Source organism: Pipistrellus hanaki (assembly GCF_964339955.1).
Source record: "Pipistrellus hanaki genome assembly, chromosome: 11".
Lineage (NCBI taxonomy): Eukaryota > Metazoa > Chordata > Mammalia > Chiroptera > Vespertilionidae > Pipistrellus > Pipistrellus hanaki.
Window position 1 is genome coordinate 14263617 of NC_140513.1, and position 25516 is coordinate 14289132.

At 49.0% G+C, this 25516-nt stretch overlaps 1 protein-coding gene across 2 annotated transcripts; it reads left to right on the forward strand.

The window, feature by feature from the left end:
• Positions 1–27: 27 nt before the first annotated feature.
• On the forward strand, positions 28–23656 carry MORN5 (MORN repeat containing 5). Of its 2 annotated transcripts, none has more exons than XM_084899278.1 (5): positions 28–124; positions 2092–2239; positions 3996–4107; positions 5666–5797; positions 23447–23656. In XM_084899278.1, the coding sequence occupies exons 1-5, from the start codon at positions 78–80 to the stop codon at positions 23524–23526; spliced, it is 519 nt and encodes a 172-aa protein (XP_084755404.1). In that variant the 5' UTR covers positions 28–77; the 3' UTR covers positions 23527–23656. The 2 variants fall into 2 exon arrangements, with proteins under 2 accessions (XP_084755404.1, XP_084755403.1); XM_084899277.1 differs by lacking the exon at positions 23447–23656 and adding an exon at positions 9212–9651 and having other exon boundaries at positions 31–124.
• The last annotated feature ends 1860 nt before the right edge of the window (positions 23657–25516 follow it).

Consider the following 25516-nt stretch of genomic DNA (forward strand, 5'->3'; position numbering starts at 1 on the left):
CGCCCACCCCTCCTGGTTGTCATAGTGACGCGGTGTACACTGAGACTCGGCCTGGAAACTCTAAGCAGGCAGGCGCCATGCAGTACACGGGGAGCCAATATATTGGAGAATTTGTAGATGGGAGGTAAGGGCCTCATTTGATTCATTATGTCTTGGACATCTGTGCCTTTTAAAGGGACCCTGTAGCAGACACTTCCACAAACTTTATCTCTTTTAACCTTCAGAACAACAATGTCAGTTAGGATTGTTTATTCCCTACAGTTCAGTAAAATGAGACCCAGAGAAGAGAAGCAACTTGCTCAAGCGTCAAAGCTGAGATACATTCATTCCATATACACTTGGACCAAGGCAGAGTCAGTGGGTCTGCAGGAAATTGAAACATGTAACAGGTTGGGCATTTCATTGCCAGGGCCTGGCAGCTGATTGGCTCCTGGTCCTACTCAGAGACTGCTTCCGGCCCCAGCCCAGTGCCCAGAGCTCCAAGTTTTGAATCTAGAGAATTCTGATACCATTTCACGAAAAATGAGAACTCTGAGGAGGGGCTGCTTTGGAAGAGAAGAGGTTGAGTTCCATTTTGGGTGAGCTGGAGATGTCTGTTGAAGGTTTATAGAAAGACAATGATGTCCAATGTGCAGTAATAAAAAGGGGATATAATCTCAGGGAAGGATTAGATGGAAACTAATCTTAGAAATGATGTGATGGGATTAAGCAAAAAAAAGAGAAAAGGATACATGTTTATTAACTTATGTTTCCTGATCACAAGCCAAGTACAAGAGCAAGAATTAAAGGAAATGTAAACTTCAAAAATAAAGAAATTATGGCAGAAACTGGTTTGGCTCAGTGGATAGAGCGTTGGCCTACAGACTGAAAGGTCCCAGGTTCGATTCCAGTCAAGGGCATGTACCTTGGTTGCGGGCACATCCCCAGTGGGGAGTGTGAAGGAGGCAGCTGATTGATGTTTCTAACTCTCTATCCCTCTCCCTTCCTCTCTGTAAGGAAATCAATAAAATATATTTTTTTAAAAAGAAAGAAATTATGTAATCTCAAGCAAAGAGGTATAAGAAAAAGGAAGACTTTAGGTAAAATAGTTTTTGAACCCTGTGTATATGCCAGGCATTCTGCTACAGTGTGTAGCCATCATTTAATTACCCAACACCTTTAGGGGGTTGTTGTCATTATCCCCATTCTTCAGATGAGAAACTGGCTCAGAGAGGTGAAAGAGCTTTCCCAGGGTCATGCAGGCACAAAGAGGGGGAGCCAGGCTTGGACTCCAGGTCTGCATGGCTCAGAAACTGTGCTTTAACCAGTGCTTTCACACTTTGGGACTGGAGCTCAGTGGCATCTATCTTCCGTTCAGTCATCTCACTGACCGTTCTGTTTCCTTCATTTCTTACTCAGTAGATGTTTATAGAGCATCTGTTTAAGAAGAAACATGATTCTAAGAGTTGAGGATACCGAGGCCTTCCTCCTAGATGCTTTGATTAAATAGGAGAGATGAAATATACAATTACTAGGCAAGCGTCCAACAGAGGTACAAACAAAAGCCTAAAGAAGTTCAGAGTTAGGAGCAGTGACTTTCAGTTAGTGAAGAAGAATGGAGAATGAGTAAAGGAATGAATGAAAGCATATTTCTTAAGCAGACCCAGGTAACCTGTCCAAATTGTATACTTTCCCAAATATCCTACTTGTAGTGTGATGGGTAGAGTTGGGCTGGTCTTAGCAGGAAAGACACAGAGCCAGTCGCCAGGAAACCTAGCCCAAGTCTCTGCTTCACAGTGCTTACTGTGTGGCTTGGGCAAACCCCTCCCCGCTCTGAGCCTATCCAGGGATGTTCCAGGAATGATGGGTATTTCAGGACAGCCTCTCTGTGAGGAAGAGGAGGGACAGATCACATTCTGCCTCCCTCCATCAGCTTTTCTTATTTTTGAGCTTCTGAGGGAAACAACACAGAACTTTTGGTTTTAAGCAGAATATTGCTGGGATGATAACATCTGAGGACCCGGAGTTAGGTTCCTCCTTGCTCTCCTGTGCCTGCTGGCTCAGATCCTCCCCCTTCAACGCAGGGCTCATTGATTTCCTTTGTCCTTACAGGATGGAGGGTAATGCCGAATACATCCTCCCTACTGAAACAAGATACGTTGGGGAAATGAAGGACGGCATGTTTCACGGCGAAGGAACCCTGTACTTCCCCAACGGGAGCCGATACGATGCTATTTGGGAGAAGGGATTGGCTGTTAAGGTGATTAGCCTAGGAGGGGGACTGCAGAGGAGAAAGCCTCAGACAGGACTCCCACCACACACACACACACACACACACACACACACACACGCGCGCGCTCGCGCGCGCACACATGCACACATACACACAACACCCTGCCTTCCCTATTCGGTGCCTCCTCTTGACATCCAGGGATCTGGGGTCTTCTCCCTCTGGATCCAGAAGGGCCCCTGGAGAGGCCCTGATGAGTTAGGCCATGATGAGTTTGAATCCTGTTAAGCCACTAACTGTGTGACCTTGAGCCCATGACTTCCCCTTTGAGGCTCATGCTCCTTATCTAATAAATTGGGGATGAGTTTTATTAATTTCCTATTGCTGCTGTTACAAATCACTACAAAGTCAGTGCCTTAAAACAACAGAAACATGTATCTTACAGTTCTGGAGTCAGAAGTCTGAAACAGGTGAGCAGTACGGCATTCCTTCTGAAGGTTCTGTGGGAGGATCCATTTTCTTACCTTCTCCAGCTTCTAAAAGCTGCCTACATTCCTTGGCTCATGGTCACCCATCATTCTGACCTCTGCTTCCATCATTACATCACCTCTCCCTCTGCTTTTGTCATCACCTCATCTTCTATCACTTGGACTCTCTTGCCTCCCTCTTATAAGGATCCTGATTACATTGGGCCCCCCCACCCAGATAATCCAGGATAATTTTGACACTTCAAGATCTTTAATTTAAGCACATCTGCAAAGTCCCCTTTCCCACGTACAGTCTGCATAGTCACTGGTTCCAGAGATCAAATGTGAATATTTTTGAGGACCATTATTCAGCTTGCCACAATAGTATCAGGCACTTCCTGGGATGGCTATGAGAGTAAATGAAGTATATGTGAGTGCTTAGCTCAATATCTGGCACACAGTAGGCACTCAATCAGTAACCACTGATACTATCATGTTAAGTCATCTAATCCAAGGATTCTTAACCTGGAATTTGTGGGTCGTCACAAATAGAATTCAGGGAGCCAGCGAAAGCTCCTGATTTATATAGAAAAGTCTTGTGTGTATGGGACTATATTTTTCTCTGGGGAAAGGATCTCTATACCTTTCATCAGACTCACCAAGGTGTGTGTGAGGCTGGCTCATGACCTACAAAAGATTAAGAAACACCCGTTGTCTTATGGCTTAAAGAATCAAAGCCCCAGGAAGGGGATGTGACTTACCCAAGGTCACACAGTGAGTTAATAGTATTGGAATTTCCACCCATGTTTCCTGATGCTCAGGCCAATGCGATGTCTGCATCCTGGGGCTTCTTCCTTTAGCGCTAAGGCAGCAGAAGCAGAATGGATGTGTTTGGACAAAGGACTGTGACAGATGGCTCTGACCTTTTGAGTTTTGATAACAATAAAAGAGTTATAATAACTTTAAACATCTGTTGAGTGCTTACTACATGCTAGGCACTGAGCTAAATGCTTTGCATCTACTATTGCCTTGAATTTCACGGAATCAACCCTATTAAATATGTACTATTGTTATCCTAATTGTACAAAGGAAGAAACAAAGGGGTAGAGAGGGTAGGTCATCTGCCCAAGGTCACATTTAGCCATATTCTGAGTGTCAGGCACCAAGCTCAGCACTGTACATCCATTTCTTATCATCAGCTGCAAAAGTTATCACTTCTTTTCTGTGGCAGTTAGACAGTCACCTTTTCCCTTGGCCTCTGTCCTTCTTGGTTAAAGAAGGTCTTCCTCAGATCCACCTGTGTGCTCCTTGTCGTCCAGGGCACGTACACCTTCTCCGACGGATTGCAGTATGACGGAAAGAACTGGCATTACTGTGACGGCTATGACCGGAGGTTTTACACAGAGATCTGCCACGGCTTGAAGCCTACAGGTACTCAGGCTCCTTCACTCCCGAACTGAGAGGGAGAGGAAAGGCAGTTTTCAATAAGTGGGCGTGGCCTATTGAAGTAACCCAAAGGAGAGGAGGAAAGGAGCAGGGGCCACAGAACACACGAGAGCCAGGACCTGGAGCCACTTGAGAAACTTATAAATGGCTCCTCCTGGGTTAGTGATGATGGGCTCTTCACCCCAACAGAGACAAAGAGCTCTCTGGCCACAGGCCCCAGCTCTCACATAGGGGCTGGTTTGGCCAAAGCTGGGCCTCTTCAGACCTGAAGGCAGTGTGATGATCTTTCCTGCACCCTTTCCTCTCCTCCTGTGACTCCCAGCAGAGCAGCTTGATCCTAAGCACCCACTTCCTTCCCCCCAAGTCACTCAGCAATCTGCAGACCTCTCCAACAGCCTCCCCTCAGTGCCAGGGCAGGCATTGTTAGGGCAGGGAGAGGGTTCGGGCTGCCCCTTCACCTCTCTGAGCATCTGGGAGATGGCCATGTGCAAGAGGCTTCAGGGAGAGAATGGCTAGAAAGTGCTCGGCGTGGAGAGTGCACTCAGTAATTGTTAGTCAATGGTGTACCTAGCGATCACCGTTAACCAACATAGGAGAGCCTACAGTGTGCAGGACCCTGAGCTCTGAGCATGGGGCTAGAGGACAGGGAATTACAAGAACCACAAATTAAATGAAACCCAGGAAGTTATTCATCCCAACCCTGTCCCCTTTGCTTAGGCCTCCATATTCCAAGATGTACAACATGACCTAAAAGATGCACCAGCTCGTGGTGGTTCTAGTGTCCCTAGTCCTGGGAGTCGTGCCGAGACCCTCTCCTCCCCTGATAGCAGAAACTTAATATTCGGGTTACAAACTGGGTATCTACCCACTTCCTACCTGGATAACCTTTCTAGCAAGCCACTGGACCTCTTGGAGCCCCAGTTTTCTTACCTGTAAAACAGGGCCACAGAATTGTTGTGAGAATGAAGTAAAAAAGTAGGAGTCATGCGCATAGTCAAATACCTGGCACATAATAAGCAATAAATGGCGGCTATGATGGTATATTGGGTGAGAGTCAAGGTTCTCTATTACCTTATCCCTGCCCACCTGGCCCATTTCTTTCTTTCTGTTCTTCCTTATACGTGCCTGACTCCACGGGCTTCTGAGTGAGGTGTAAGCACCTGCTCTGGCCTCCGCCAGCACCTTGAATGCCATTACTCTCCTCACATGCCTTCTATCCATATGGCCAACTCAGAGGCATCCTCAGGGTCTCATCGACTCCAGAAATGTCTCCTTATCATGGAATCCCTAGAAATGGAAGGTGGGGTAAAGAAAAGAGATGGGGGTCCAGTTCCTAAGACACCCCCTCATTGAGCCATTTCTGGGACACTACTCTGGGGTACTGCCCCTGCTGCTTTTGCTCCTGGCCCTCAATGGGGAGTGTTTAGTCCAACGGTGGTACCAATATTCACATGAGCAACTGGCCCAAAGTGGACTTTGGCAGAGGCTGGGCTTGAATTTGGCCTTGGTGACGAGTTAATTATCCATTATTTATCCTTTCAAGGTATCTCTCAACTGTCCAATATGGACCCGCCTAGAAAAATCCCTCCAGGCTATTATGACTGTGGAGATGGCTTCTACAACCCGAAAACGAGGGTCATCAGGGACTATAAGAACCGTTTTCTGCGAAATGCCGGTATGTTCATTCTGACACTCTGTGGCACATGTTCTCTCTTCTCTCTTCCACACTCAGGTTTGTGCATGTGTGTATGCACATACATTGGATGAGAAAGAAAATTTTGCCGATAAAAGGCAAACACTGATTATCTGAATGTTTCACTAACTGAAAATCTTAAACTATCAATTCTATACATAGTCTCAGAGTGAGGGAAAGGACATTAGTGGTCTAACTGTGACAGCACATAAGTATAGCACCGAAAGGCTTAAGATACTTTAAAAAATATATTTTTTATTTATTTCAGAGAGGAAAGGGAGGGAGAGAGAGAGAGAGAGAAGCATCAATTATGAGAGAGAATCATTGATTGGCTGCCTCCTGCACACCCCACACTGGGGATCAAGCCCATAACCTGGGCATGTGCCCTCCCTGGGAATCAAACAGCCACCTCCCAGATCACATGTCCAGTGCTCAATCACTTAGCCACACCAGCCAGGCTAAGGTACTTATTTTTGCATGGTCTCCTTCAACTAGTATTTAATGGACACCTACTGTATGCTAGACACTGTGGTTGGTGTGGGCAGCAAAACATGGAAAAGCTAGACACAAACCCCTTCCTTCATGGAGTTTATAGTTGGACAGGTAGCAGACAATTCCTACAAACAGTTGACTACATCATGGAATAAGCACAACGAAAGGGAAAAATATGGCCCTAGATAGGGGATGCGGTCAGAGAGGTGGGAATGCTTCTGTGAGAGCACAAAGAAGGGGACCTAATCCAGAATTGGAAATTTGAAGAGGGTCTCAAGAAGGAAATGACAGCTAAGCTGAGACCCAAAGAATAATTGACAGTTGATCATAAGGCACAGGGAGAGTTTTTCCAGCCAAAGGAGACATCACAGCAAAGGCCTAGATGTGAGTGATACCATGTGGTCAAAGAGGACCGGTGGCCCCTCAGCCAGGGGAGGACCTGGGAGGTTCCACAACCTCAATTTGGTAAGTGAGCACTAACTGATCAGACTGAGGAGGACTGACTGACAGTGACCAGGCCAGCAGGAAGCCAGTATAGAGGGTATCCAAAAATAAAATGTATACACACTTTGAATAATCATAAAGGCAGTGTTTATTAAAATACATTTTGTTTTCAAAATTTAATAGAAATTATCAGCTGTTAAAGTATGCATATATTTTTGGGACACCCCGTACAAGTGAGAACATGAGCATTTTCCTTTAACACAGTGATTCCTAACCTTTCTCTTGTCTAGAGTCAGACTCACTAGGAATAACAGCTATGGACCTCCTCCTAGAAAAATGCATAGACATACACACACACACACATACAAGCCTACATGTTATACACACACATATATAAACGTATTTTGCATGTATTCTTAAGAGGTTGATAGTCTCTCTAAAGACCCAGATCAAGAAACTCAGTTCTATAAAGAGAAAGAAACTGCCAGGTAGACCAGAAGTCCTGTCCTGGTTGATGAGAGGAGCCTCTTCCCATAGAGAAATGTACACAGTAAGACAATGTCCCCTCTACCGCACTGTATAAATTAATTGGGAGCATTTTTATAGAACTAGGGTTCCAAGGACATATTTTGGGAATTCTGCATTGGTAAAATCGTTCTTCAGTTGTGGTATAATGCAACTGATTCATTTCCAGGTTTTTAGGTTTGAATTGTATTCTGGTCTTATCTCACTGAGGTGACATCGTAGTCCCAAAGAGATTCACAGTCTAGTGGGGGAGATAGACACAGAAACATACAATCACCATGTAATGAGATATGGGCCCTGGTCAGGGGAAGCCCTGGAGGAAAGGGTGTTGAGGAGGGAGAACTAATCACCTGGCCGAGGTGGTGGAGGGTGTCAGTCAGAAAAAAATGGTGCCAGAAGTGATGGGTCTTAAAGATGAGTAAGGAGTTCATAAACAGGAATATTTTGGAAGGATATTTCAGGCAGAGGGAACAGCATGTACAAAGACACAGAGGCATGTAAAAATTAGGTGTGGCTGGGAAATCAGAATTTGTGTTCCGAGAATCCTGTGGACAAAAGCTATGCTTAATGATAAACTTTAAAAAGCATTTAGGGGGATGAACAGGCAGAGCACAGGGATTTTTAGGACACTGAAATTACTCTGAATACTATAATGATGGATGCATGCCATTATACAGTATATTTATTCAAACCCATGGAATGTACAACACCAAGAGTGAACCCTAATATAAACTATGGACTTTGGGTACTTGTGATCTGCCAACATAGGTCCATCAGTTGTAACAAATGTACAGCTCCGGTGGGGGATGTTGGTCATGGTGGAGACTCTGCATGTGTGATACAAGAGGTACATGGGAAACCTCCGCAACTTCATCTCAATTTTATTGTGAACCCAGAATTGCTCTAAAAAAAAATAAGTCTTAAAATTGCATCATGGGAAGGGAAGGCCATTCTTAGGAAGTTTGGAGAAGGACAGACATTGATGATTGTCTGGTCAACAGATACTTACTGAACAGTTGCCATGGCTTTGTATTCTGCATGAAGGTGATAGCAGCAGCTTGGCCTCTTCTGTCAGGAAGCAGGAGAAACTGACAGTAAAATGGATCATAACAACACCAAGTTGCTGGCAAGAGAAGCTAGCAGGGATACTTAACCCAGGAGGCCTGCAAGAAAAGCAAGATCTAATGTGCAACCTAAATACGAGCAGACAAGTGCAGCCGGGTTGGGGAGAGTGTTAAAGGCAGAGGGGCCAGCACGTGAAAGGAGAGATGGGGGAGAACCCTGCACTTCTAGGGGCACATCTCTCCTGGAGGTGAGACAGCAATGTGTCAGGAAAAAGAGCAAGGGAAGGAGCCCGAGACGTGGGAAGGGTGAGGACAATAGGAAAGATTGTGGGTGTCTTTGCATTTGAAGGGCAGTGGGGAGCAAGGGAAGGTTTCAGGCAGGTAGGAAGTAACTGATTTACCCTTTAGAAAGGTTTCTGTGGTTACATATAGAGAAGAGGACAAAGGGGATAAAATTGGATAGGAGATCCTTCTGGCAAGATATCAAGAAAGGGACATCTGAATGACCCCATACCCCTGGGTTTGAGACCTGGGTTTAAGGTCATCCCCCTACCCCCTCCATTCCCCACCCTGACCCTTGCTGGCTCACCCTGGGTCAATGCTTTCCCTCTCTGGACCCCTTTCTCTTCTGTTTTGTAAAATGAGGGCTTTGGGTGGGTAATTTCTAGGGTCCTCCCAACCTGAAGAGTCTATGATGGAGGAGAAAGGCAGCCAAGGGATATTTTGGTCCTGATATTATAGGACAAATCAAGGTTGGAGTGTCCTGGAAAACCACTAAAAGGAAGTCTCTGTGAGTGCCACCTAGTCATTAGCCTTGACTCACCCTGCCAGGGACTGATTCGGGCTTCTGTCCATCTTCTGTTTCCCCCAGGACCTTTCTCTCCTGCATTCGGGTCTGTCCCCATAAATAGTACTTCCTGTTGGCATCCTGGAGGCACAAGGGTGCTGACCATGCAGGTCTAAGGCAGGTGACTGAGGCCAACCCAGAGTAAACACAGTGGCCTGAGCACATGCCACCTTGGTGGGGCACCAAGAAGGGTTGCTTGCCCGTGGAGCCTCTCGGAACTGCCTGAGCTTCTTTCCCAGACAGAGAAGCTTGCTTTAGGCCAGACTGGAAAGCGCGGGACTGCTAAGCTGCAAACTGCAAGCACGCCTGACCAGTCAGGGTTTGCTAGGTCTGGGTTCTCAAGAATGCCTTTCTTACTGGGGAGGATGGTTCCTGCTTGCCGGATTGCTGAGAGGATTGAAATCCATCCCTCCACTCATCAAAGCGTCTTTGAGTGCCTACAATGTGTCAGATGTCGCCGATCAGGCAGGCAAGAATTCTCTGGGATTGCGACTCTCAAACCTTTAGACCCTGGCTGGCAGTGAGGAAAGATTTATATCATGGCTCAGTACACATACAGACATATGCATGTATTCTTTCTACATGTGATATACTATGATATTTTCTATTTTATTTAATTTTTTAAAGTGCTGGTTGCTATCTGCAAAATTGATTTCACAACCCCAAGGGCCAGGGCCAGCATTGATAGGCCATTGTTCTAGGCAGCCTTCCCTAACCAATCTGTCCTCCTTCCTCCCTCCTCCACCCTTCTGTCTGGGTTAGGTGTGTCTTCGCTGTGCCCCACAACCTCACTAATGGCGCTTAGCCTGTGACAGAGTGGCTTTATTTGCTCATCGCCCCCACGTGAGTGGGAGCTTCCTGAAGGCAGAGATTATATGACTATGTCCGATTCATCCCTGGGTCCCTGGCACCTCACCCAGGTCTCATGACTCAGAGCTGATTATGAAAGCAGGAAAGGGGGCAGAGGACCTTTATTCTTCAACAAATCATATAAAATTCAGCCCCGGGCACATAATAAGCAACGCATTATTTTGAGTAATAAAAACAGCCCATCCTAGCCATGTGCCACTTAACAATAGGGAATACATTCCGAGAAACGCATTGTTAGGTGATTTCATTGTTGTGCCAACATTGCAAAGTGCACGTACACACACCTAGATGGTCTAGCCCACCACACAGGCCGTATAGTATAACCTATTGCTCCCAGGCTACAGGCCTGTACAGCATGTCACTGTACAAAACAATGCAGATTGAATCAGTCACAGGAGAAAATAATGCAATCAAGAGACATGGTAAACATGAGGTGTATGAGTACACTCTAAAATAATGTTAAGAACTATAGTAAATACATAAGCCAGTAACACAGTCATTATTATCATTATCAAGAATTACATACCATACATAACTGTACCTGCTATACTTTTATACAATTAGCGCAGGTGTGTTTCCACCAGCATCGCCGCAAACACATGAGGAATGTGTTGCACTGCGACCTTTTACACCGGCTATGTTGTCACTAAGCAATGGGAATTTTTCAGCCCCATTATGTAATCTTATGGGACCACCATTGAATATGTGGTTCATGGTTGTTTTACAGCACATGACTGTATAGTTCTCTGCACCTCAAAAAGCTTGAAAGCTTAAGCCATCAGAGGTCTCAAACCAGCACCTCCCATCCACAGCTCAGGGAAATGAAGCAGGGAAAGGAATGGTCCCCCGTGGGATCCTTGCCTGGCCTTTGCTAAGCACCTTACCTACTTATCTCTGCTTTTTTCTACCATCCCAGCGGGTTATCTGCAGTGAGGACACCTGGTCCCAGATAGGTTAGTAACCTGCTCCCCATCACACGGCTGGTGACAGTCAGAATCGAACCCAACTTGGTCCCAACTCTGTTCTTATCATTCTCCTTGTCAGCCGTGTTCTGTAGTTTATTTTTTTCCTCAGCTATCTCCGCTCCTAGACACAACTCATTCACAGTTGTTCCTCCACCACACACAGATCCTGGCACAGCAATGTTCCTAAATGAATGCAGAGGTCCATTTTAGAGTCGTAAGATAAAAACACCATGCAGTTCCCAAACCGAAATGCTATCTTATTTTATAAAGGGTCCTTTACACATTGCAGGCCAATCAGGAAGCACTTAGAGTATGTGGGATAATTACCTTTAATATGGTGGGAAATTGAGAGATGGACTCTGCCCCTTTCCCCTCTGTGCACACCCCCCACCCCCCACTTTCATTCCTCCCAGGAAGGCTCAGCCAGAGCTGCTGGCAGCTTGCACACACATCTCTTCATGTAGCTGCTGCTTGCCTCAATGCTACTAGCAGAAATCACTTACAGAATAACTGCACCACTAATCCTTCCTCCCTCCCCGCAATTAATGACACCCCAGGCGAGTGTCTCAGCTGAAAGGCACATTATTAATATTCAAAGGAAAAAAAAAAACCCTCATAACCATTTTAACATATACAGCTAACAATGAACTAAATTTGCTTTGTGGAAGACAGCGAGTGAGCATCCCAAATTAGTTTATGTAAAAGCTGAGATTCTTTCCCGAAAGGTCTCAGTACCAGCCTCAAAGAATATCCTGATCATCAGAAATGCCGTTAAGATTCCCACCAACATTATCCCCTTTGTTGTCTGAAATGTCGAATCAAGCACATCTGGCAAATGTCCTAGAGCTCACAAATCTCTCAAACAGCGTGTAATTCGATGGTTAAAGAGATAACGCCACCGCTTAATCTTAATCGTGCTTCTCTTCAAAATAGCACCAACTTTCCTTCAATCAGAAACAATGGATTTGGCTTCTTAAAAATATCACATACGGGTGATTACTTGCAGAGAGGGCCCCTCTGTGCCTGAACCTGTGGGTTCCAGACAGAATTTAAAATCAAACCGCAAGCCTCATTTGAATGTGTGCTCAGTTAAATGGACAATGGGAAGAAAGGGTGTGAATTGGGGTCCCAACAGGGACCCCGTGGCCTGTGTGATTTGCTGTCTTCGGGAGGTAACTCCAGCTTCACCAGGTGAGGACAGATGCAGAAGGAGGATGAAGATCACCATGTGGTGAGAGTCAACTCTGACTGAGCATTTGCCAGGCCCGGGACACTCAGCTAAGGGGGAAGGGAATATTGGCATGATCCCTGCCTGACCAATGAGGAAGTAGGGTCCGTGGGGTTAAAGAATTTCCCAAGGAAATTTGGCAGGAAGTGGGATCCCCTGCTCCGAGAGGTTTTCCTCTTCCCTCTTGGCCAGGCCAGCTCCAGGATCGTCTGTCCACAGAGGCAGGGCGTGGTGCTCCCAGACAGTGGCATGTCTCTGCTCCCATCCAGCCGGAGAGAAGCTGTAGAGTGAACCCCTAGAAATGAAAGAGCACGTGGCCCTCTGAAGTTTCTCCGGGATTATTTAAACAGTTGAAAACCAGAAATATCCCAAATGCCCAACAGGAGGGAACTGATTGAATAATAGATGGTATGTTCTTAGCATCAGATGCAATGCAGCCGTTAGCATGGGAGTGAAGAAATGGTTCTGTTAATACTCAGAGGTGCCCATAGTTTATGCAGGTGACAAAGCAGGACAGCTTAACCGTCAGCATTACTGAGTACTAACTATGTCCCAGGCCCTGGCTTGAGCACTTCCCATCTTTTATTTAACTTGGTTTCACCCAGTCCTCATGGCTGTGCTGTGAACTAGTGGTCCTGATCACAGCGTTTCCACCGTACAGACGACAGAACGGAGGTGGGGTGAAATGCGCTGCCCAGGGTCACACAGGTTATAGGCGGCAGAGCTGGCCTTGGAACGCAGGTCCAGTTGACTCAGAACTGAAGATGACGTTTAGCTGGTTCTGAACAAGAAGCTGTAGTTTACTAATGAAAGAAAGACCAGAGGGAACACCTTCCTGATAGCCCAGACCTACAAAAAGACCCCAGGACGATAAGATGGCCATAGGGCACTCTTTCTCTCTAGAGTAAGGTGACCAGATGTTCAGTTTTTTAACAATTTGTCCCGTGTCCCGCAGTGTTTCAAAAAAAGTCCCAATTTTTTTTTAAAGATTGGGACTTTTTTAAAACACTGCGGGATGCGGGACAAATTGTTAAAAATCGGGACTGTCCCGCCAAAATCGGGACGTCTGGTCACCTTACTCTAGAGATCTCTGCCGACTTTATTGCTCAAACCAGCCAAAGAAAAAGAAGGTCTTCCCATGCCACCAACAAACCCAGACTCCTTTCATCTTGAAGCCACTGCCTTCACCTGGTGGGTGAGAAACTGGGGACCCAGAGAGGAAAAAACACCGGCCTGACCTTACACAGCCTGCCCGCGGGACCGCGGCCGTGGCGTGGGCCCCGCTTTCCCACCGCCAGCCAGGCCTCCTCCTGCAAACCTGTCTGTCTCTAGGCTTCCCTTGTGGGTAGTGGGGGGGGGAGGGGGGCAGTGAGTCTCCCGCACAGCCCCTCCCGCTGTCATCTCTCAGCAAGACAAAAGGCAATTTACCTAAATGTATAATCACCTGGAGGCTGGCAGGCAGGAGCGTCCCTGCCTTATCTGTGGTATTGTTAGCGGCGCCATAATGAAGGCTTTGTGAGGGATAATATCCCACTTGTAACTGCCAAGTAAAATGCCCGCACAGCTCACACCTCCCGCCAGCATGCTTGGGCATCGGCGACGAGCAAAGCGGGTACAAAGGAAGAGGATGAGTACCTCCATGGTGCCAGGGACTCATTCCCTTCCCAGTCCTCCCAGGAATCTATCACTATCCCTCAGGCTGAGGGGGAAACTGAGGATCAAAGAGTAAGTTATTTACCGGCGGGTGCAGCTACTGAAAGGAGGAACTGGCATTGGACACAGGTCTCCCTGACACCAGAGGCCATGCTCTGAACCAACAGGATGTGCTGTGGCCTCTTCTGGGTCACGACCCCCTTTGAGAATCTAGGCAGCGCTGTGGGCCTCCCCAGAGAAGTGCACTTGAACCCACAGAGAGAATTCTGCCCACAGAGCTTGGAATCAGCCCCTCCGGGATCCCTGCTCCAGGAATAACCACCTGCCCCAGCTCGCTGCCTCTCCCTGCCTGACCTTCGGGAATTGCCCCTTGCCCTCCTGGAAATTCCCCTTCCATCCTGTGCCCATCGGATTCTGGTAACAGCCCCTCCCCCTATAGCAGCCTCCTAGAGGCATCCAGAGGACGCAGCTTCCCCTTCCGTGGCTGGAGTCCACCCAGGCCAGCACTGCAGTCTCTTAGGAAGTGCCCGTGCAGTCATCTCAGAAGTCACAGGAGAATGCCAGGCCGGAGCGCAGGGGCAGAAGTCACACCTCTCTTCCTCAGCCAAAACTCTGGGAGTCAAGGCAGTTGGCTGAGAGCCCTGCTAGACCTCAGGGCAGGAGAAGCAGGCGTGGTTAGGGGCCGGCTTTAGAGACAGCCAGATCTGCCATTTGCCAGCTGTGTGACCTTGAGGGAGTCTCTTAACTTCTCTGAGCCTCTGTTTCCTCATCTGAAAAATGGGGGTAGAACCTAGGGCCTTCCTAGCTGTGGTGAGCATCACTGAGATGATGCAGGGGGCACAGCGAGAGCCGTGCCTGGTCCATGAGGAGCTGAGTGCACATCAGCGATCACAGTTGCCATTATTTACACCTGGTGTGGGGGTGCTGGCTTCCTTAACTCTGTGCTCCAAAGGGAGGAGCCAGTGTCACCTTGACAAACTGCCCTCTGACCTCCACCCACCTGCTTCTGATTCAAAGACTGGACTGGAGGCCTGCGGGTGTTCGCTCTCTCTCCAACCCTCAGCATTGTTCTGGGTCTCCCCAGACACAGACCTTCACGGAGCTCCAATGTCTCACTGCCCCAGCCTTAATTCAGCCCTCAGCTTCTGCCAGCAGGAAGACAGAGGTCCCAACAGCCAGGTCTCTGCCCTTCGGTCCATCATCCACACCCAGCTGGAGAGCAGGGACAGAAGGGAGCAGAGGTCAGAGTCAGGCCAAGCGAGTGACCTTGGCCCCGGTACGTTGCCCCCAGAGCTGCCTGTGTGCAGTGGCATCATGAGTGTGTTTAGGGCATGCAAATTCAGTTATGAGTGCTTGAAAAATAACAGTGGGGATCGGGGAAGCAAGCAGAATAGCAACAGTGGTGCTGATGTTGGTGATGTGATCTCATTCCCCCTTGTTCCGCCCACTTCCCCCCCCCCCGCCCCCCGCCGTATCCCCCCCTCCCTCGGCTCAGCACACACTTGCTCTTGAGTGAATGGGGGAGACATGGCTCAGTTGGTCTTGGGCCCTCTATGCCTCCTGTCACGTGAGCACCTTGCCACACTCAAGATGACTCTAATATTTGAGGATATGTATGTGGTCTGCATCTGGACCTCATTCACAGAAATAACTGTTCCAACAATGTCAGAACACTGGATTCAATGAGATGACTGCACAGACACTTCCTAAGAGACTCCCAAGGGTCGTCATGACGATGCACACTTTTTCCTTTACCCATCAACTGAAGGTCCTAAAGCTCCCGTCTGGGGCTGCCCGAGCTGTGCCTGTGACGGAGGGGTTTATGAGGACTGCGTGAGGTCAGGCCTGCCGAGGGCAGGGCACGGCACCTGGACATGGAAGTGGCTCCTACTACCGGGTAGCCATGGTCCTCGCCCAGACTCAGCCCTCCCCAGCCACAGCCCTAATCCAGCCCTGGGTCTGACCTTGGAGGCCACTCCCCAATCGTTTCAACGTTTTTAAACAACACATATCCACACTACCACGTTAAATGTGACTTTTTGCTTTAACACTTCGAAAGGGTTTTTTAAACTTTGCTTGGTAAATTGTGTGACCACCAGACTTTAACATCCGGCTGTGACTTCTGAAGAGCCAAGTGCACACTGGAGAATTCTTAAAAAAAAACAACAACAAGGAAACCAAGCCTACAAATTGGTTTCAAGTGTAATAAAATAGTTTTGATTTCTAAATTTAATAATTAATTAAGCCTGAATGCATTAATTATAACATTAAGTTCAGCTTTTAATTTTGGAGCCAATCATTTTCCCAAGCCTCTTATATTTGCACAGGCCTTGAAAAACTTGTGGGTGCTACACCCTGCACTTCTCATTCCCAGTGGGCGAAGCAGCCGGGGCTAATCCACCTTTCACCCGCCACACCCAGAGGATGCTCCTCTGCAGGGAAAAGCAAGAGCAGCCCCTCTTTCCCCCCCCCCCCTTTTTTTTTTTTGCAGGCTGTGCCTAGACCACAAACCCAGCCAATATTGGTGATGCTGTGGCCTTGGCCTCTGGCCACCACCACTGCCAGCAAAGTTCAAAGCTTCTTTCTTGTCAGGAGTTGTGACGAGGGTGTGGCCACCCTCACTCCAGGCCCTGGTCCCTCTCAGGGCCTGACCTCGCCCCACCAGCTCACGTAGCCCTGCATTTGCACAGAGGGTGTGGCCCGGCTTTTGGGTCGGGCACCTGTCTGCGGTGTACCTCCCATGCTGGCGTGGAGCCATGGTTCACACAGAGGTCTTGACCCCAGGACAAGAGTGCAGCCCCCACGCCACAGCCTCCTTCCCCAGAGCCTGTCCTGCCTGGCAGTTTGGATGAGCACTGAGCCATCTCTGCGGGTTGGATGTCCCTCCTCCCTCAGCATCTGATCACACACATGCTCAGACTTCAGGCACTCACACACTGCCCAGGCCAGCCACACACTGCGTGTCACACTTTCTCCACTTCACCTCAGTATCACCACTTGCACACTCACAGTACACACCTACTCACACTTGCACACGCACCACCCGCAGGTTCTCACTCGCGTTCACTCATTTGGAAACATGTCCGTCTGTGCCCATGCACAGACTCACGGAGTGTGGATTTTGCACCTGCACACTTTCTGCCCTGGTGGAATGAGGTGGGTGAATTGATTCACCCTCTAAGCCTCAGTTTCCTCATCTGAAATGGGGACAACCCCATCTCACTCACCGAGGAGAGGACAGACATGACCCTCTGCCCACAGAGCTGGGCGCCTCCTAGGAGCTTGGGCAGCGTGAGCTCTGCCCTTCCCCCAAAGCCAGACGTCTTGTTTCATCTAGGCGTCCTCCCTTTTCTGCCCCACCCACCCCGCACCCCCAGGGTGGGGGCTGCATAGCCCTGCTGACCGCAGGCGTGCCTGACTCAAAGGCGTGCCATGAGGTAGCAGATTCAGCTTGTGGGTCCCATGAACTTGAACCCGCCCATTTGCCCTCTCTGGGCTTGCCTGCCCCAGCCTGCCCACCTTGCTTTGAACAAAAACCATTAGCTGAGCTGCCGCTCTTCATCCTTAGGGTGATGATCCTTGTGTAAAGGTCTCCTCCTTCCCCACAAGGAACCAGAAGTCCCAGGGGTGCTCTGACGAGTCCCTCAAGATCTTACCCTTGAAGGCACCCATCAAAATGGTGATCCTAGCTCCCACTTCCTGAGTGCCCCCCTCGTGTTATCCATCCTGACCAGTCCTCACTGCCCTCTGCGGGAGGCTGGTTAAAGCCCCCATAGAGACAGGGAGCCCGGCTCAGAGAGGGAGAGTGATTTGTCTAAAGTCACCAAGAAAGTGGCAACGGGGGCTCAGTAGGACGCAGAACTCCCAGGCCGTGCTGTGCTGTCACGCGGGCCCTGACGTCTACGTTGCAGAGACAACCTTTGCCTTTGTTTCTAGTCTGGAACATTCCCTGATCACCACGCACTGTGCTGGGTACTTCTGAGGAATGATCTCACTTGCTCCTCACAAGAAACCTTCCAGGCAGGCTCCTTCATAGATGAGGAAGAGACCCAAAGACGGGCTCCAAGCCTGGGCTCTTACCCATCATGCCACGCTGCCTCCCAGCTAGGGGCCAATATTGCCTCGCATCTGTTGTGAGATTTTCAGACTCTCCTTCCCCACCGGCCCACTGACCTGCAGACTGCACTAATGACACCCTGGGTGACCTGGGCCCCGCGCAGTGGCCTGCGCTGGCCTGCCCCTCCCACCCTCACTGTGAGGCAGGCCCCAGGCCCGCCAGGGCTTTGAGCTTTCTGAGTGTGGTTGGCGCCCAGGTATGAACCCAGACAACCCGTCCTCCTGGTGCGATTGGGCTGCTCAATCCATGGCCTCAGGTCAGAGAAGGAAACAGCAGCTGGCGGCCCTGGCATGTGCTCTGCCCTCAGGAGCTCCGTTTGCTGAGGGAGGAGAAGAAATTCTTCCCCCTTTGTCCAAATCCCACAGGGTAATAGGCCTATTGCTTTTATGTCCCCAAATGGATAAAGTACATTCATCATATGTTTATTAGGTACATTTTAAGTACCAGACCTGTGCTGAGGCCTGAAGACCTGAAGTGAATCAGATGTGGCTGCCCCGGGCTGGTGGCGGTGACTGTGATTGACAGCATGACGTTGGCCTGGGTCAGGGAAGGTGACATCCGAGCAGGACCCATGGGGGCAGAGGACAGCCAGGAGGGCAGGGCCGCAGCCACACACATTCATGAGGGTCCTTCAGTTTGGATTGTGACAGGACTAAAAGAAAATCACGTGTATCAGGCAACTCTAAATTCACACCTCCTTTCCCGGCAGTCACATGGCCTCTAATGTGGACTTATACTTCTTTGAAAGAAATACTGAAATAACACTCTTATATCACATTTGGTTGCTTATGTTAAAAGCATTTGTTTGTCAAGGGGACATGTGTAAAACATACCACAATTGTTACACTCTCGCTTAGGTCTTTCCTTACAAACACACTAAGGCCCAGATACTAGAGGCCTTCCACCTGAACCGGGTCTGAAAGGAAGGGTGTTCCCCAATGAGGAACAGCATGGACAAAGGCCCAGAGGCGCTGGTGAGCATGTACCCACGGGCAACTGCAGACCTTAAGGTGGCTGCATTTTACAGTGTGAGGAGGTTGGGGGAGGGCGGCAGGCTCAGGAGCAGGAGGGTCTGGAGGGCCCTGAAGCCCAGGCAGAGGAGTGGAGAGCCTCTCCAGGGAAGGCTTCTCCGAGGGGAGCCCGTGGTCAGGTTTGGGGTGTCTCCTGCAGCAGGTTCCTTTTCTTCTCTGTAAGAAGCCCGTTTCTCCTAGTGATTGGTGAGAGCCATTGGGTGGGAGGTGGGAGGAGGGCATATGCAGGTGGCAGCAAGGTCACTCCTAAAGCTGCAGAAGGAGACAGAGAAATATTTCTGCCCCCAATACAGTCAGATCTAAACTTGGAGAATGTCGGAGTCAAGCCTTGGGACTATAGAGAGAAAGCGCCATTTGCATCACGTCAGATCCAGGCTACACACTGTCTGTACGACCAATCACTGTTGGTGTTGCCCTTGACCACCTGGCTGGAGTGCGCCTGCCAGGTTTCTCCCTGTAATGGTTGCCACTCGCTTTCTCGAGGGTCCTCTTTGGGAGGAGGTCGCTATGCAGCCCACACGGAAGCAGTGGGGTTATGTGCCATCTCCTTGAAGGTAGCACAATCCCGTAAACCACTTGGACTTCTTCTACATAGAAGATTTGCCTAGTCTCTGGGTTTTTTTGCGTTATCAACATTTTTTGCTGGGTCTTTGTACTGTTTAGAAGTTCAAGCACCCTATTGGTATTTCGAGAAACCTACAGATATTTTATTTCAATTACTACAGTGCATTACCAAGGCATTTAGTTGGAGAGCAGGAATAAAAAGCCAATGATTATTTTTATTTTTTTCCTATTGTCGAAACACTTTAATGAGAGACTTGAAACTACCAAAAATAAATCTTTCTAGTCCTACTGCTCAGAGCTGACTATTAGTCACATTCAGTTTATTATTTTTAATTTTTCTCTTGTGCACAGTTTTTACACAGATTATGCTGTGTAATTTTGTGTCTTGCTTCTTCCCACCTTTCATTTATCATATAAAAACATTTTCCTATGTTGCACTACAGACTTCATAGCCATATATTTTCAACTGCTGCTAAATATCCCCTAATGTGACTCAGTGTCCCCCTCCTCCACCAGCTCCCCAATTTAACTCGATGCCTAGCACATCGTTGGTATTTGGAAATAATTTGTTAAATGAATGAATATATGACAAAGTAATCACTCAGCTGTTTTTACAAATGCAGCTTATTTCAGTTTTCTTGATTCGAAATAGATTATTCCCTCAGGATAGTGTCCCAAAGTGGAATATTTGGGCTGACCAGGGGGCCAAAACTTTTCAAAATAAATGCACAAAACCAGAAATCTCCCTTCGCCTCCCTTTGAACCACCAGCAAATGTGCCAAGGGTAATAATTTACAATTGATTAAAGAGTTTGTGGGGTGTTTTTCCCCATCATTTTTTCTCCTCTCCTCCCCCCTCCTGCCCAAAAGGGGAGAAATTATCTGAGAAGGTGAAGATGTTCTCAGACAATCATATTAACATATTCCAACAATTGCAGTTCGCAAAATAGTAATCACAACTCCCGGGATCTGGGAGGCATTAATCAAAGCGGCAGGTTTAATTCCATTTTAAATATTGATGAAATGTGCTCGGGATGCCTCACCCTGGCGTGGCAGGGCCCGGAGCCTCTGCGGGCCAGGGCGGTGGAGGGAGGGTTGGTGAGCAGCTGCCGGGAGGGGAGGCATCTGCGATTCAAATTGGTGGCTGTGCCGCCAGGTAGAGAGTGAAAGGGGTAGTGAAGAGGGCTGTTAAGTCCATTGCTGTCAATTTGTAACGATCAGGGAGGGGCCGAGGACTGGTTCCGCACAAAGCGCCCGGTTTGTCTGGTTTCAGGGGTTACCACTGAAGAGGTTGCAGCTGCACTGATTCGAATAGCCCGGAGACTTCAGAACTGTAATTACCAACCAGGCTGCTCCGTGTGGTGGCAAAAGTGGGCTTCACCAGCGCTTAACTCCTTGTGTGCCGCCACTCTCCCCCCACCCCATCCCCACCCCCACCCCCACCCCCACCCCGGGGTTGGCAGCCGCTCTCAGATTCCCAGGCAGCCTCCCCAGGGGAAACTGAGGCCCCCTAACTGCTTAGGGTATTCTTCCAAGCATGCGGGGCAGCCAGCCTTCCCCTTAGGCCACCCGTGAAGAAACAGTGGGGGTGGGGACACCGTCACTGTCACTTCTGCCTTGGAGCGGGGAGTCAGGCTTTGGAGGCTGATGAGCCTTGGTTTGAATTCCAGTGGATGCAGACCTGGGACGAGGCTCATCCCCTCTGTAAAATGGGGGGCATCTCTCCTGCCCTATTGGGCGGTCACAGAATCAGTGAGATCAGGTGTTTGTAAAGCACAAAGCACACAGAAGGCTGTCGGTATGCCGCTTTCTCCCTGATCTTGGACATGGCGCTTCCACAGCAGAGGACGGTGGGCAGGGGGATCTGATTCTGAGGGCAGGAATTTTGTGTCTTGCTCTCAGGGAGTCCCCTGGTTCTCCAGCTACCGCCATTTGTCACTCAAGGAAGATAGCTGGTCCTCTCCTCCCTCTCTTAGGCAAGAGCTGTAGCCCTGAGAACTGCTTGAGGGCAGGGGTTTGGGCTGCTTCTCTCTGTCCCCAGGGCCAGGCACAGGGGGAAGCAGGGATGAGGGGGGGCCAGCAGGCAGACAGCTTGGTGGTACTAGGGTTTAGTTGGGAACGTGGAGAAGGAAGCACATGTAAGATTCGATGACCCTTCTCATGGAGTGTAGCCCAGAGAAGTTCTCCCACGTGTCCATGAAGGGGTGTGCCGAAGAACGCTTGTCCCAACATTACTCCTGGTAACGGAAGCCGGGGGCAACTTACATGTCCAACACTGGGAGGATGGATAACAACACATGATGGAAGTCCACTGTGGAATATTAGGCAGCACTTTAAAAAAAAAAAAAAAAAAAAAAAAAAAAAAAAAAAAAAGCCATGCAATGGAAGAATTAAGAAAGATCACCAAGAGCAACGATGTGTCATTAGAGACCAAGGCTAAGATCATCCACCCCCTCACATTCCCAATTACTATGTACAGAAGCAAAAGATGGACAGTGGGGAAGACTGACAGGAAAAAAAAAATGATTCATTTGAAATACAGTGTTGTAGGGGAGCGCTGGTGAGCAGTGGGTCCTGGGGCAAATGAAGCCTAAAGCATCGCTGGAAGCAGAAATGACAAACCTGAAGCTGTCCTGTCAGACACATCATGAGAAGGCAGGGTTCTTTGGAAAAGACAATCCTACTGGGAAAAGCAGAAGACAGCAGGAAAAGAGGAAGACAAATATGAGATGGACTGGCTCTGTGAAAGAAGCCATAGGTGTGAATCTACAGGAGCCGAGCAGGACTGCTGGGACAGGGCAGTGTGGCCCTCACTCATTCACAGGGTCACCAGGATCAGAGCCGATGCAGCAGCATAAGCACAAGAAGCAACAAGCTAGATGTATGTGTAGCTACAAGAACAGATCTTGAAAATGTACCTCTGAGTGAAAAAATGAAGACAATGAAATGCACAGCACAATGCCATTTGTGTAAATTAAAACCACATACGCACACAAAACAAACGTACATATTGTACAGACCTGCATGCATATTTAGGGGTACATATCCCACTATTCGAGTCTCTGTCACGGATGGGGAGGGGCTGGGGCTGGTTGGGGGCGAGGGGATAAGGGGAAAAATAAAAATCAAGTCAGTCTGCAGAGGGGCCTGGAATAGAGAGATGACGGTGGTGGGCTGTGGGCTGAAGAACGGGTTACGCTCAGCGCGCTCTCAGGTTTAGAGAACAGGTCAGGCCTTGTAGTCAAACAGCTCGAGGTTGGAGTTCGGGCTTTCCGCACACTGACACTGGCTGTGGACAAGTGGCTTGACTTTTCTGAGCCCGTTTGTCCATGTGCAGAACGGTGGGGTCGTTGCAGTCATTTGGTCACAGGATTAAGTTAAGAGATAAATACACGTCGGGCCTTCACGAACATCAGATGCTCTTCATTGCCCACTGGAAGGATCTGAGTAAACAGGGTGTCAGCCCCCTGGGAACCACAGGTACTTGCAAGCTCTGGCTCCCTGTACTGCCAGCAGGACCTGGACCGTCCTGGGGGTGCTGTTTGTGGATGTCAAACTGGGCAGATGCCGGAGCGAGCTGCCCTGTGAGTACCTGTTAGGCTGCCCAGCTTAGAGTGGTCAGACAATGTCATTCCTACCTCCATCAGCAGCATCCCTCAGCTATAAACCCTTTTGTGTTCAATTCCCCCAAGGCCAGGCACTCACGGGCAACTGAAGGATCCACTGATAGTGAAAGGTCTGTTCCTTCCCAAGGCCACCCCGGGGCGCTGGAATTCACCCACACACACACTGTGAGCCCCCGTGATGACCTGTTCTTCCTCTTCCCTTGCAGATGATGATGAGCATGAGTGGATTATCCGGACGTGTCGGAAGGGCTGGGACGAGTTTGTGGGTCACAGGCCCACGCTGTGAGCTCTGCTGTGAGGTGGCTACCTCGGCCAGAGGCTTCCCTCTGCTCTACTGGCATCGGCTGGCCCTGGTGGCAGGCTGTAGTTAAGAACCTGAACTTGACTCGGGAATAAAGGCTTTCTGCAGTTAGTGGCTCCAGTGTACTTAAACTATTTCTTGGAACAGGATCCTCATTTCACCTGCATCAGAATCACCTGGTCAAATCTGTGGACTACATATTCCTGCCAATCCGAATCTCTGGGAATGGGGTCTAGCCATTTGCACTTCCTCGTATTCCCTATGCACGTGGAGGTTTGAGAACTATCACCTTACAATAATAGATATATGTAATTGACAGAGCAACATACTAATGTGTGCAGGTAGTATGTGTGTGTATTATCTCTGCTCCTCACTACAGCCTTCAAGAGAGGGAATCTGAGGTTCAGAGAGACTGAGTGACTTACCCCAGGTCACCAGCATTTGAATCCAAGTCCTTCTGAAGACAAGGATTCTTTTTATTATACTGAGTTGCCTGACTTACCAGTCTTGGTCGCACAGGGCAATAGAATGGGATGGCTGTGCCCAGACTCCCAGCTGGTACCTTTGGGTAGGCCCAGGAATGATTACCCGAGGGCTCTCTCTCCCTCTGGCAGCTGCTCCATTCTGGCAGAGCACAGAATCAGTGTGGTGCTATAGAACAAATGCAGCTTCAGCATCATGCACACCTATATGTAAATCCCAGCTCAACCACAGGTATCATGTAACTTTGGGCAAGTCACTTCACTTCTCTGAGCCTTTTCGTCATCAGTGAAAAGGGTATAATGATGCTGAAAACAATAGGGTAGCTGTGTGGACTGAATGAGATAATCTAAGGAGCTGGCACTTAGCAGGTATTCAATGAGTGCTTGCTTTAAAGAATAATGTATCACCCCCCCAGAGATCGCATGCCAGCTGACAGCCAGAAGAGGAAGCAGTGACATGTTCTAGGGCCACAAGAATCCTGGATCCTTGTACAGCTGTCCCTCCTTAGAGGCTGCTGGATCTTGCAGGTTCCTGTGCCTTGTCCCTTGGCTCATCAGGAGCTGCCCAAGAGGGAGTCAGGGAGGACTCGGTGGAGCCAGGAAACTGGCTCTCAAACTAGGGAGCCAGAGGTGGCATGCTGGGGCAGAGTCAGGAGTCAAAGGGCAGCTTGGGCCCATTCAGCTACATCACGGAGGGGTCTTGGGTGGGGGTGGGGGTCACCTCTCTCCTCTGGTGCAACACCACCTCAGTAGAATGATAGAGTGGAGCTCCACTGGGGAGTTCCAAACTGGGTTTTGAAGACAGAAATTACACCCATTCATGCAAACACACACACAAAACTAAACTATTTTCAAAGACACATATATATCTAAATCTACATCTGACAAATAGATGGGTGGAGGGGGAAGAGGCAGAGATGGGGTCAGGGATGAGAGGTGCAACAACTAATAAAATAAAGGGGGGGCCTGCAGGGGCGATGGCCTTGTACACCCTGAGCTGAGGTTTACAGACGACTGCGCAGGGCCATGGCGCCTGGCATGTGGGAGGGAAATGCTGGGGAAGCCTCCGCACCAGACAGGCCACGCCTCTCCTCTCCTGCAGAGCTTTGGCTTGAATAAACTGTTCTGATGATGATGATGATGATGATGATGATGATGATGGCGGCAGCCAGCAGAAAGGTACTCTCTCACTCCCCAGATTACATATTACGTGGTGGTTCTGGAACCCAGCGAGGCCAACATGAGACCCGGACTTGTGCCCAAGTCCAAGCCCTAGCTCCCTTCACATCAACATATCAAATTCTCCCCCATCTTCCAAACAGGCTCCTCTGTGCCACCCTCCCTAACCCTGCCCCCCACCCCCAACACCTCTTTTGCAGTTATTCTGTGAACTCCTCATCCAATTAGATCCCTTTGGCTCTCACACCACGTTGGTGGGATCTGTCTGTTCCCAGCATTTGCCAAATCAAGAGCTCCTCCAGGGCACAGTCGGC

Excerpts from the sequence above, each read along its gene's own strand:
- MORN5 (XM_084899277.1), top strand. The coding sequence starts at position 78 with ATGCAGTACACGGGGAGCCAATATATTGGAGAATTTGTAGATGGGAG. Across the intron at positions 4,108-5,665 it reads CCACGGCTTGAAGCCTACAG|GTATCTCTCAACTGTCCAAT; the intron begins GTACTCAGGCTC and ends TATCCTTTCAAG. Across the intron at positions 5,798-9,211 it reads CCGTTTTCTGCGAAATGCCG|GACCTTTCTCTCCTGCATTC; the intron begins GTATGTTCATTC and ends TGTTTCCCCCAG.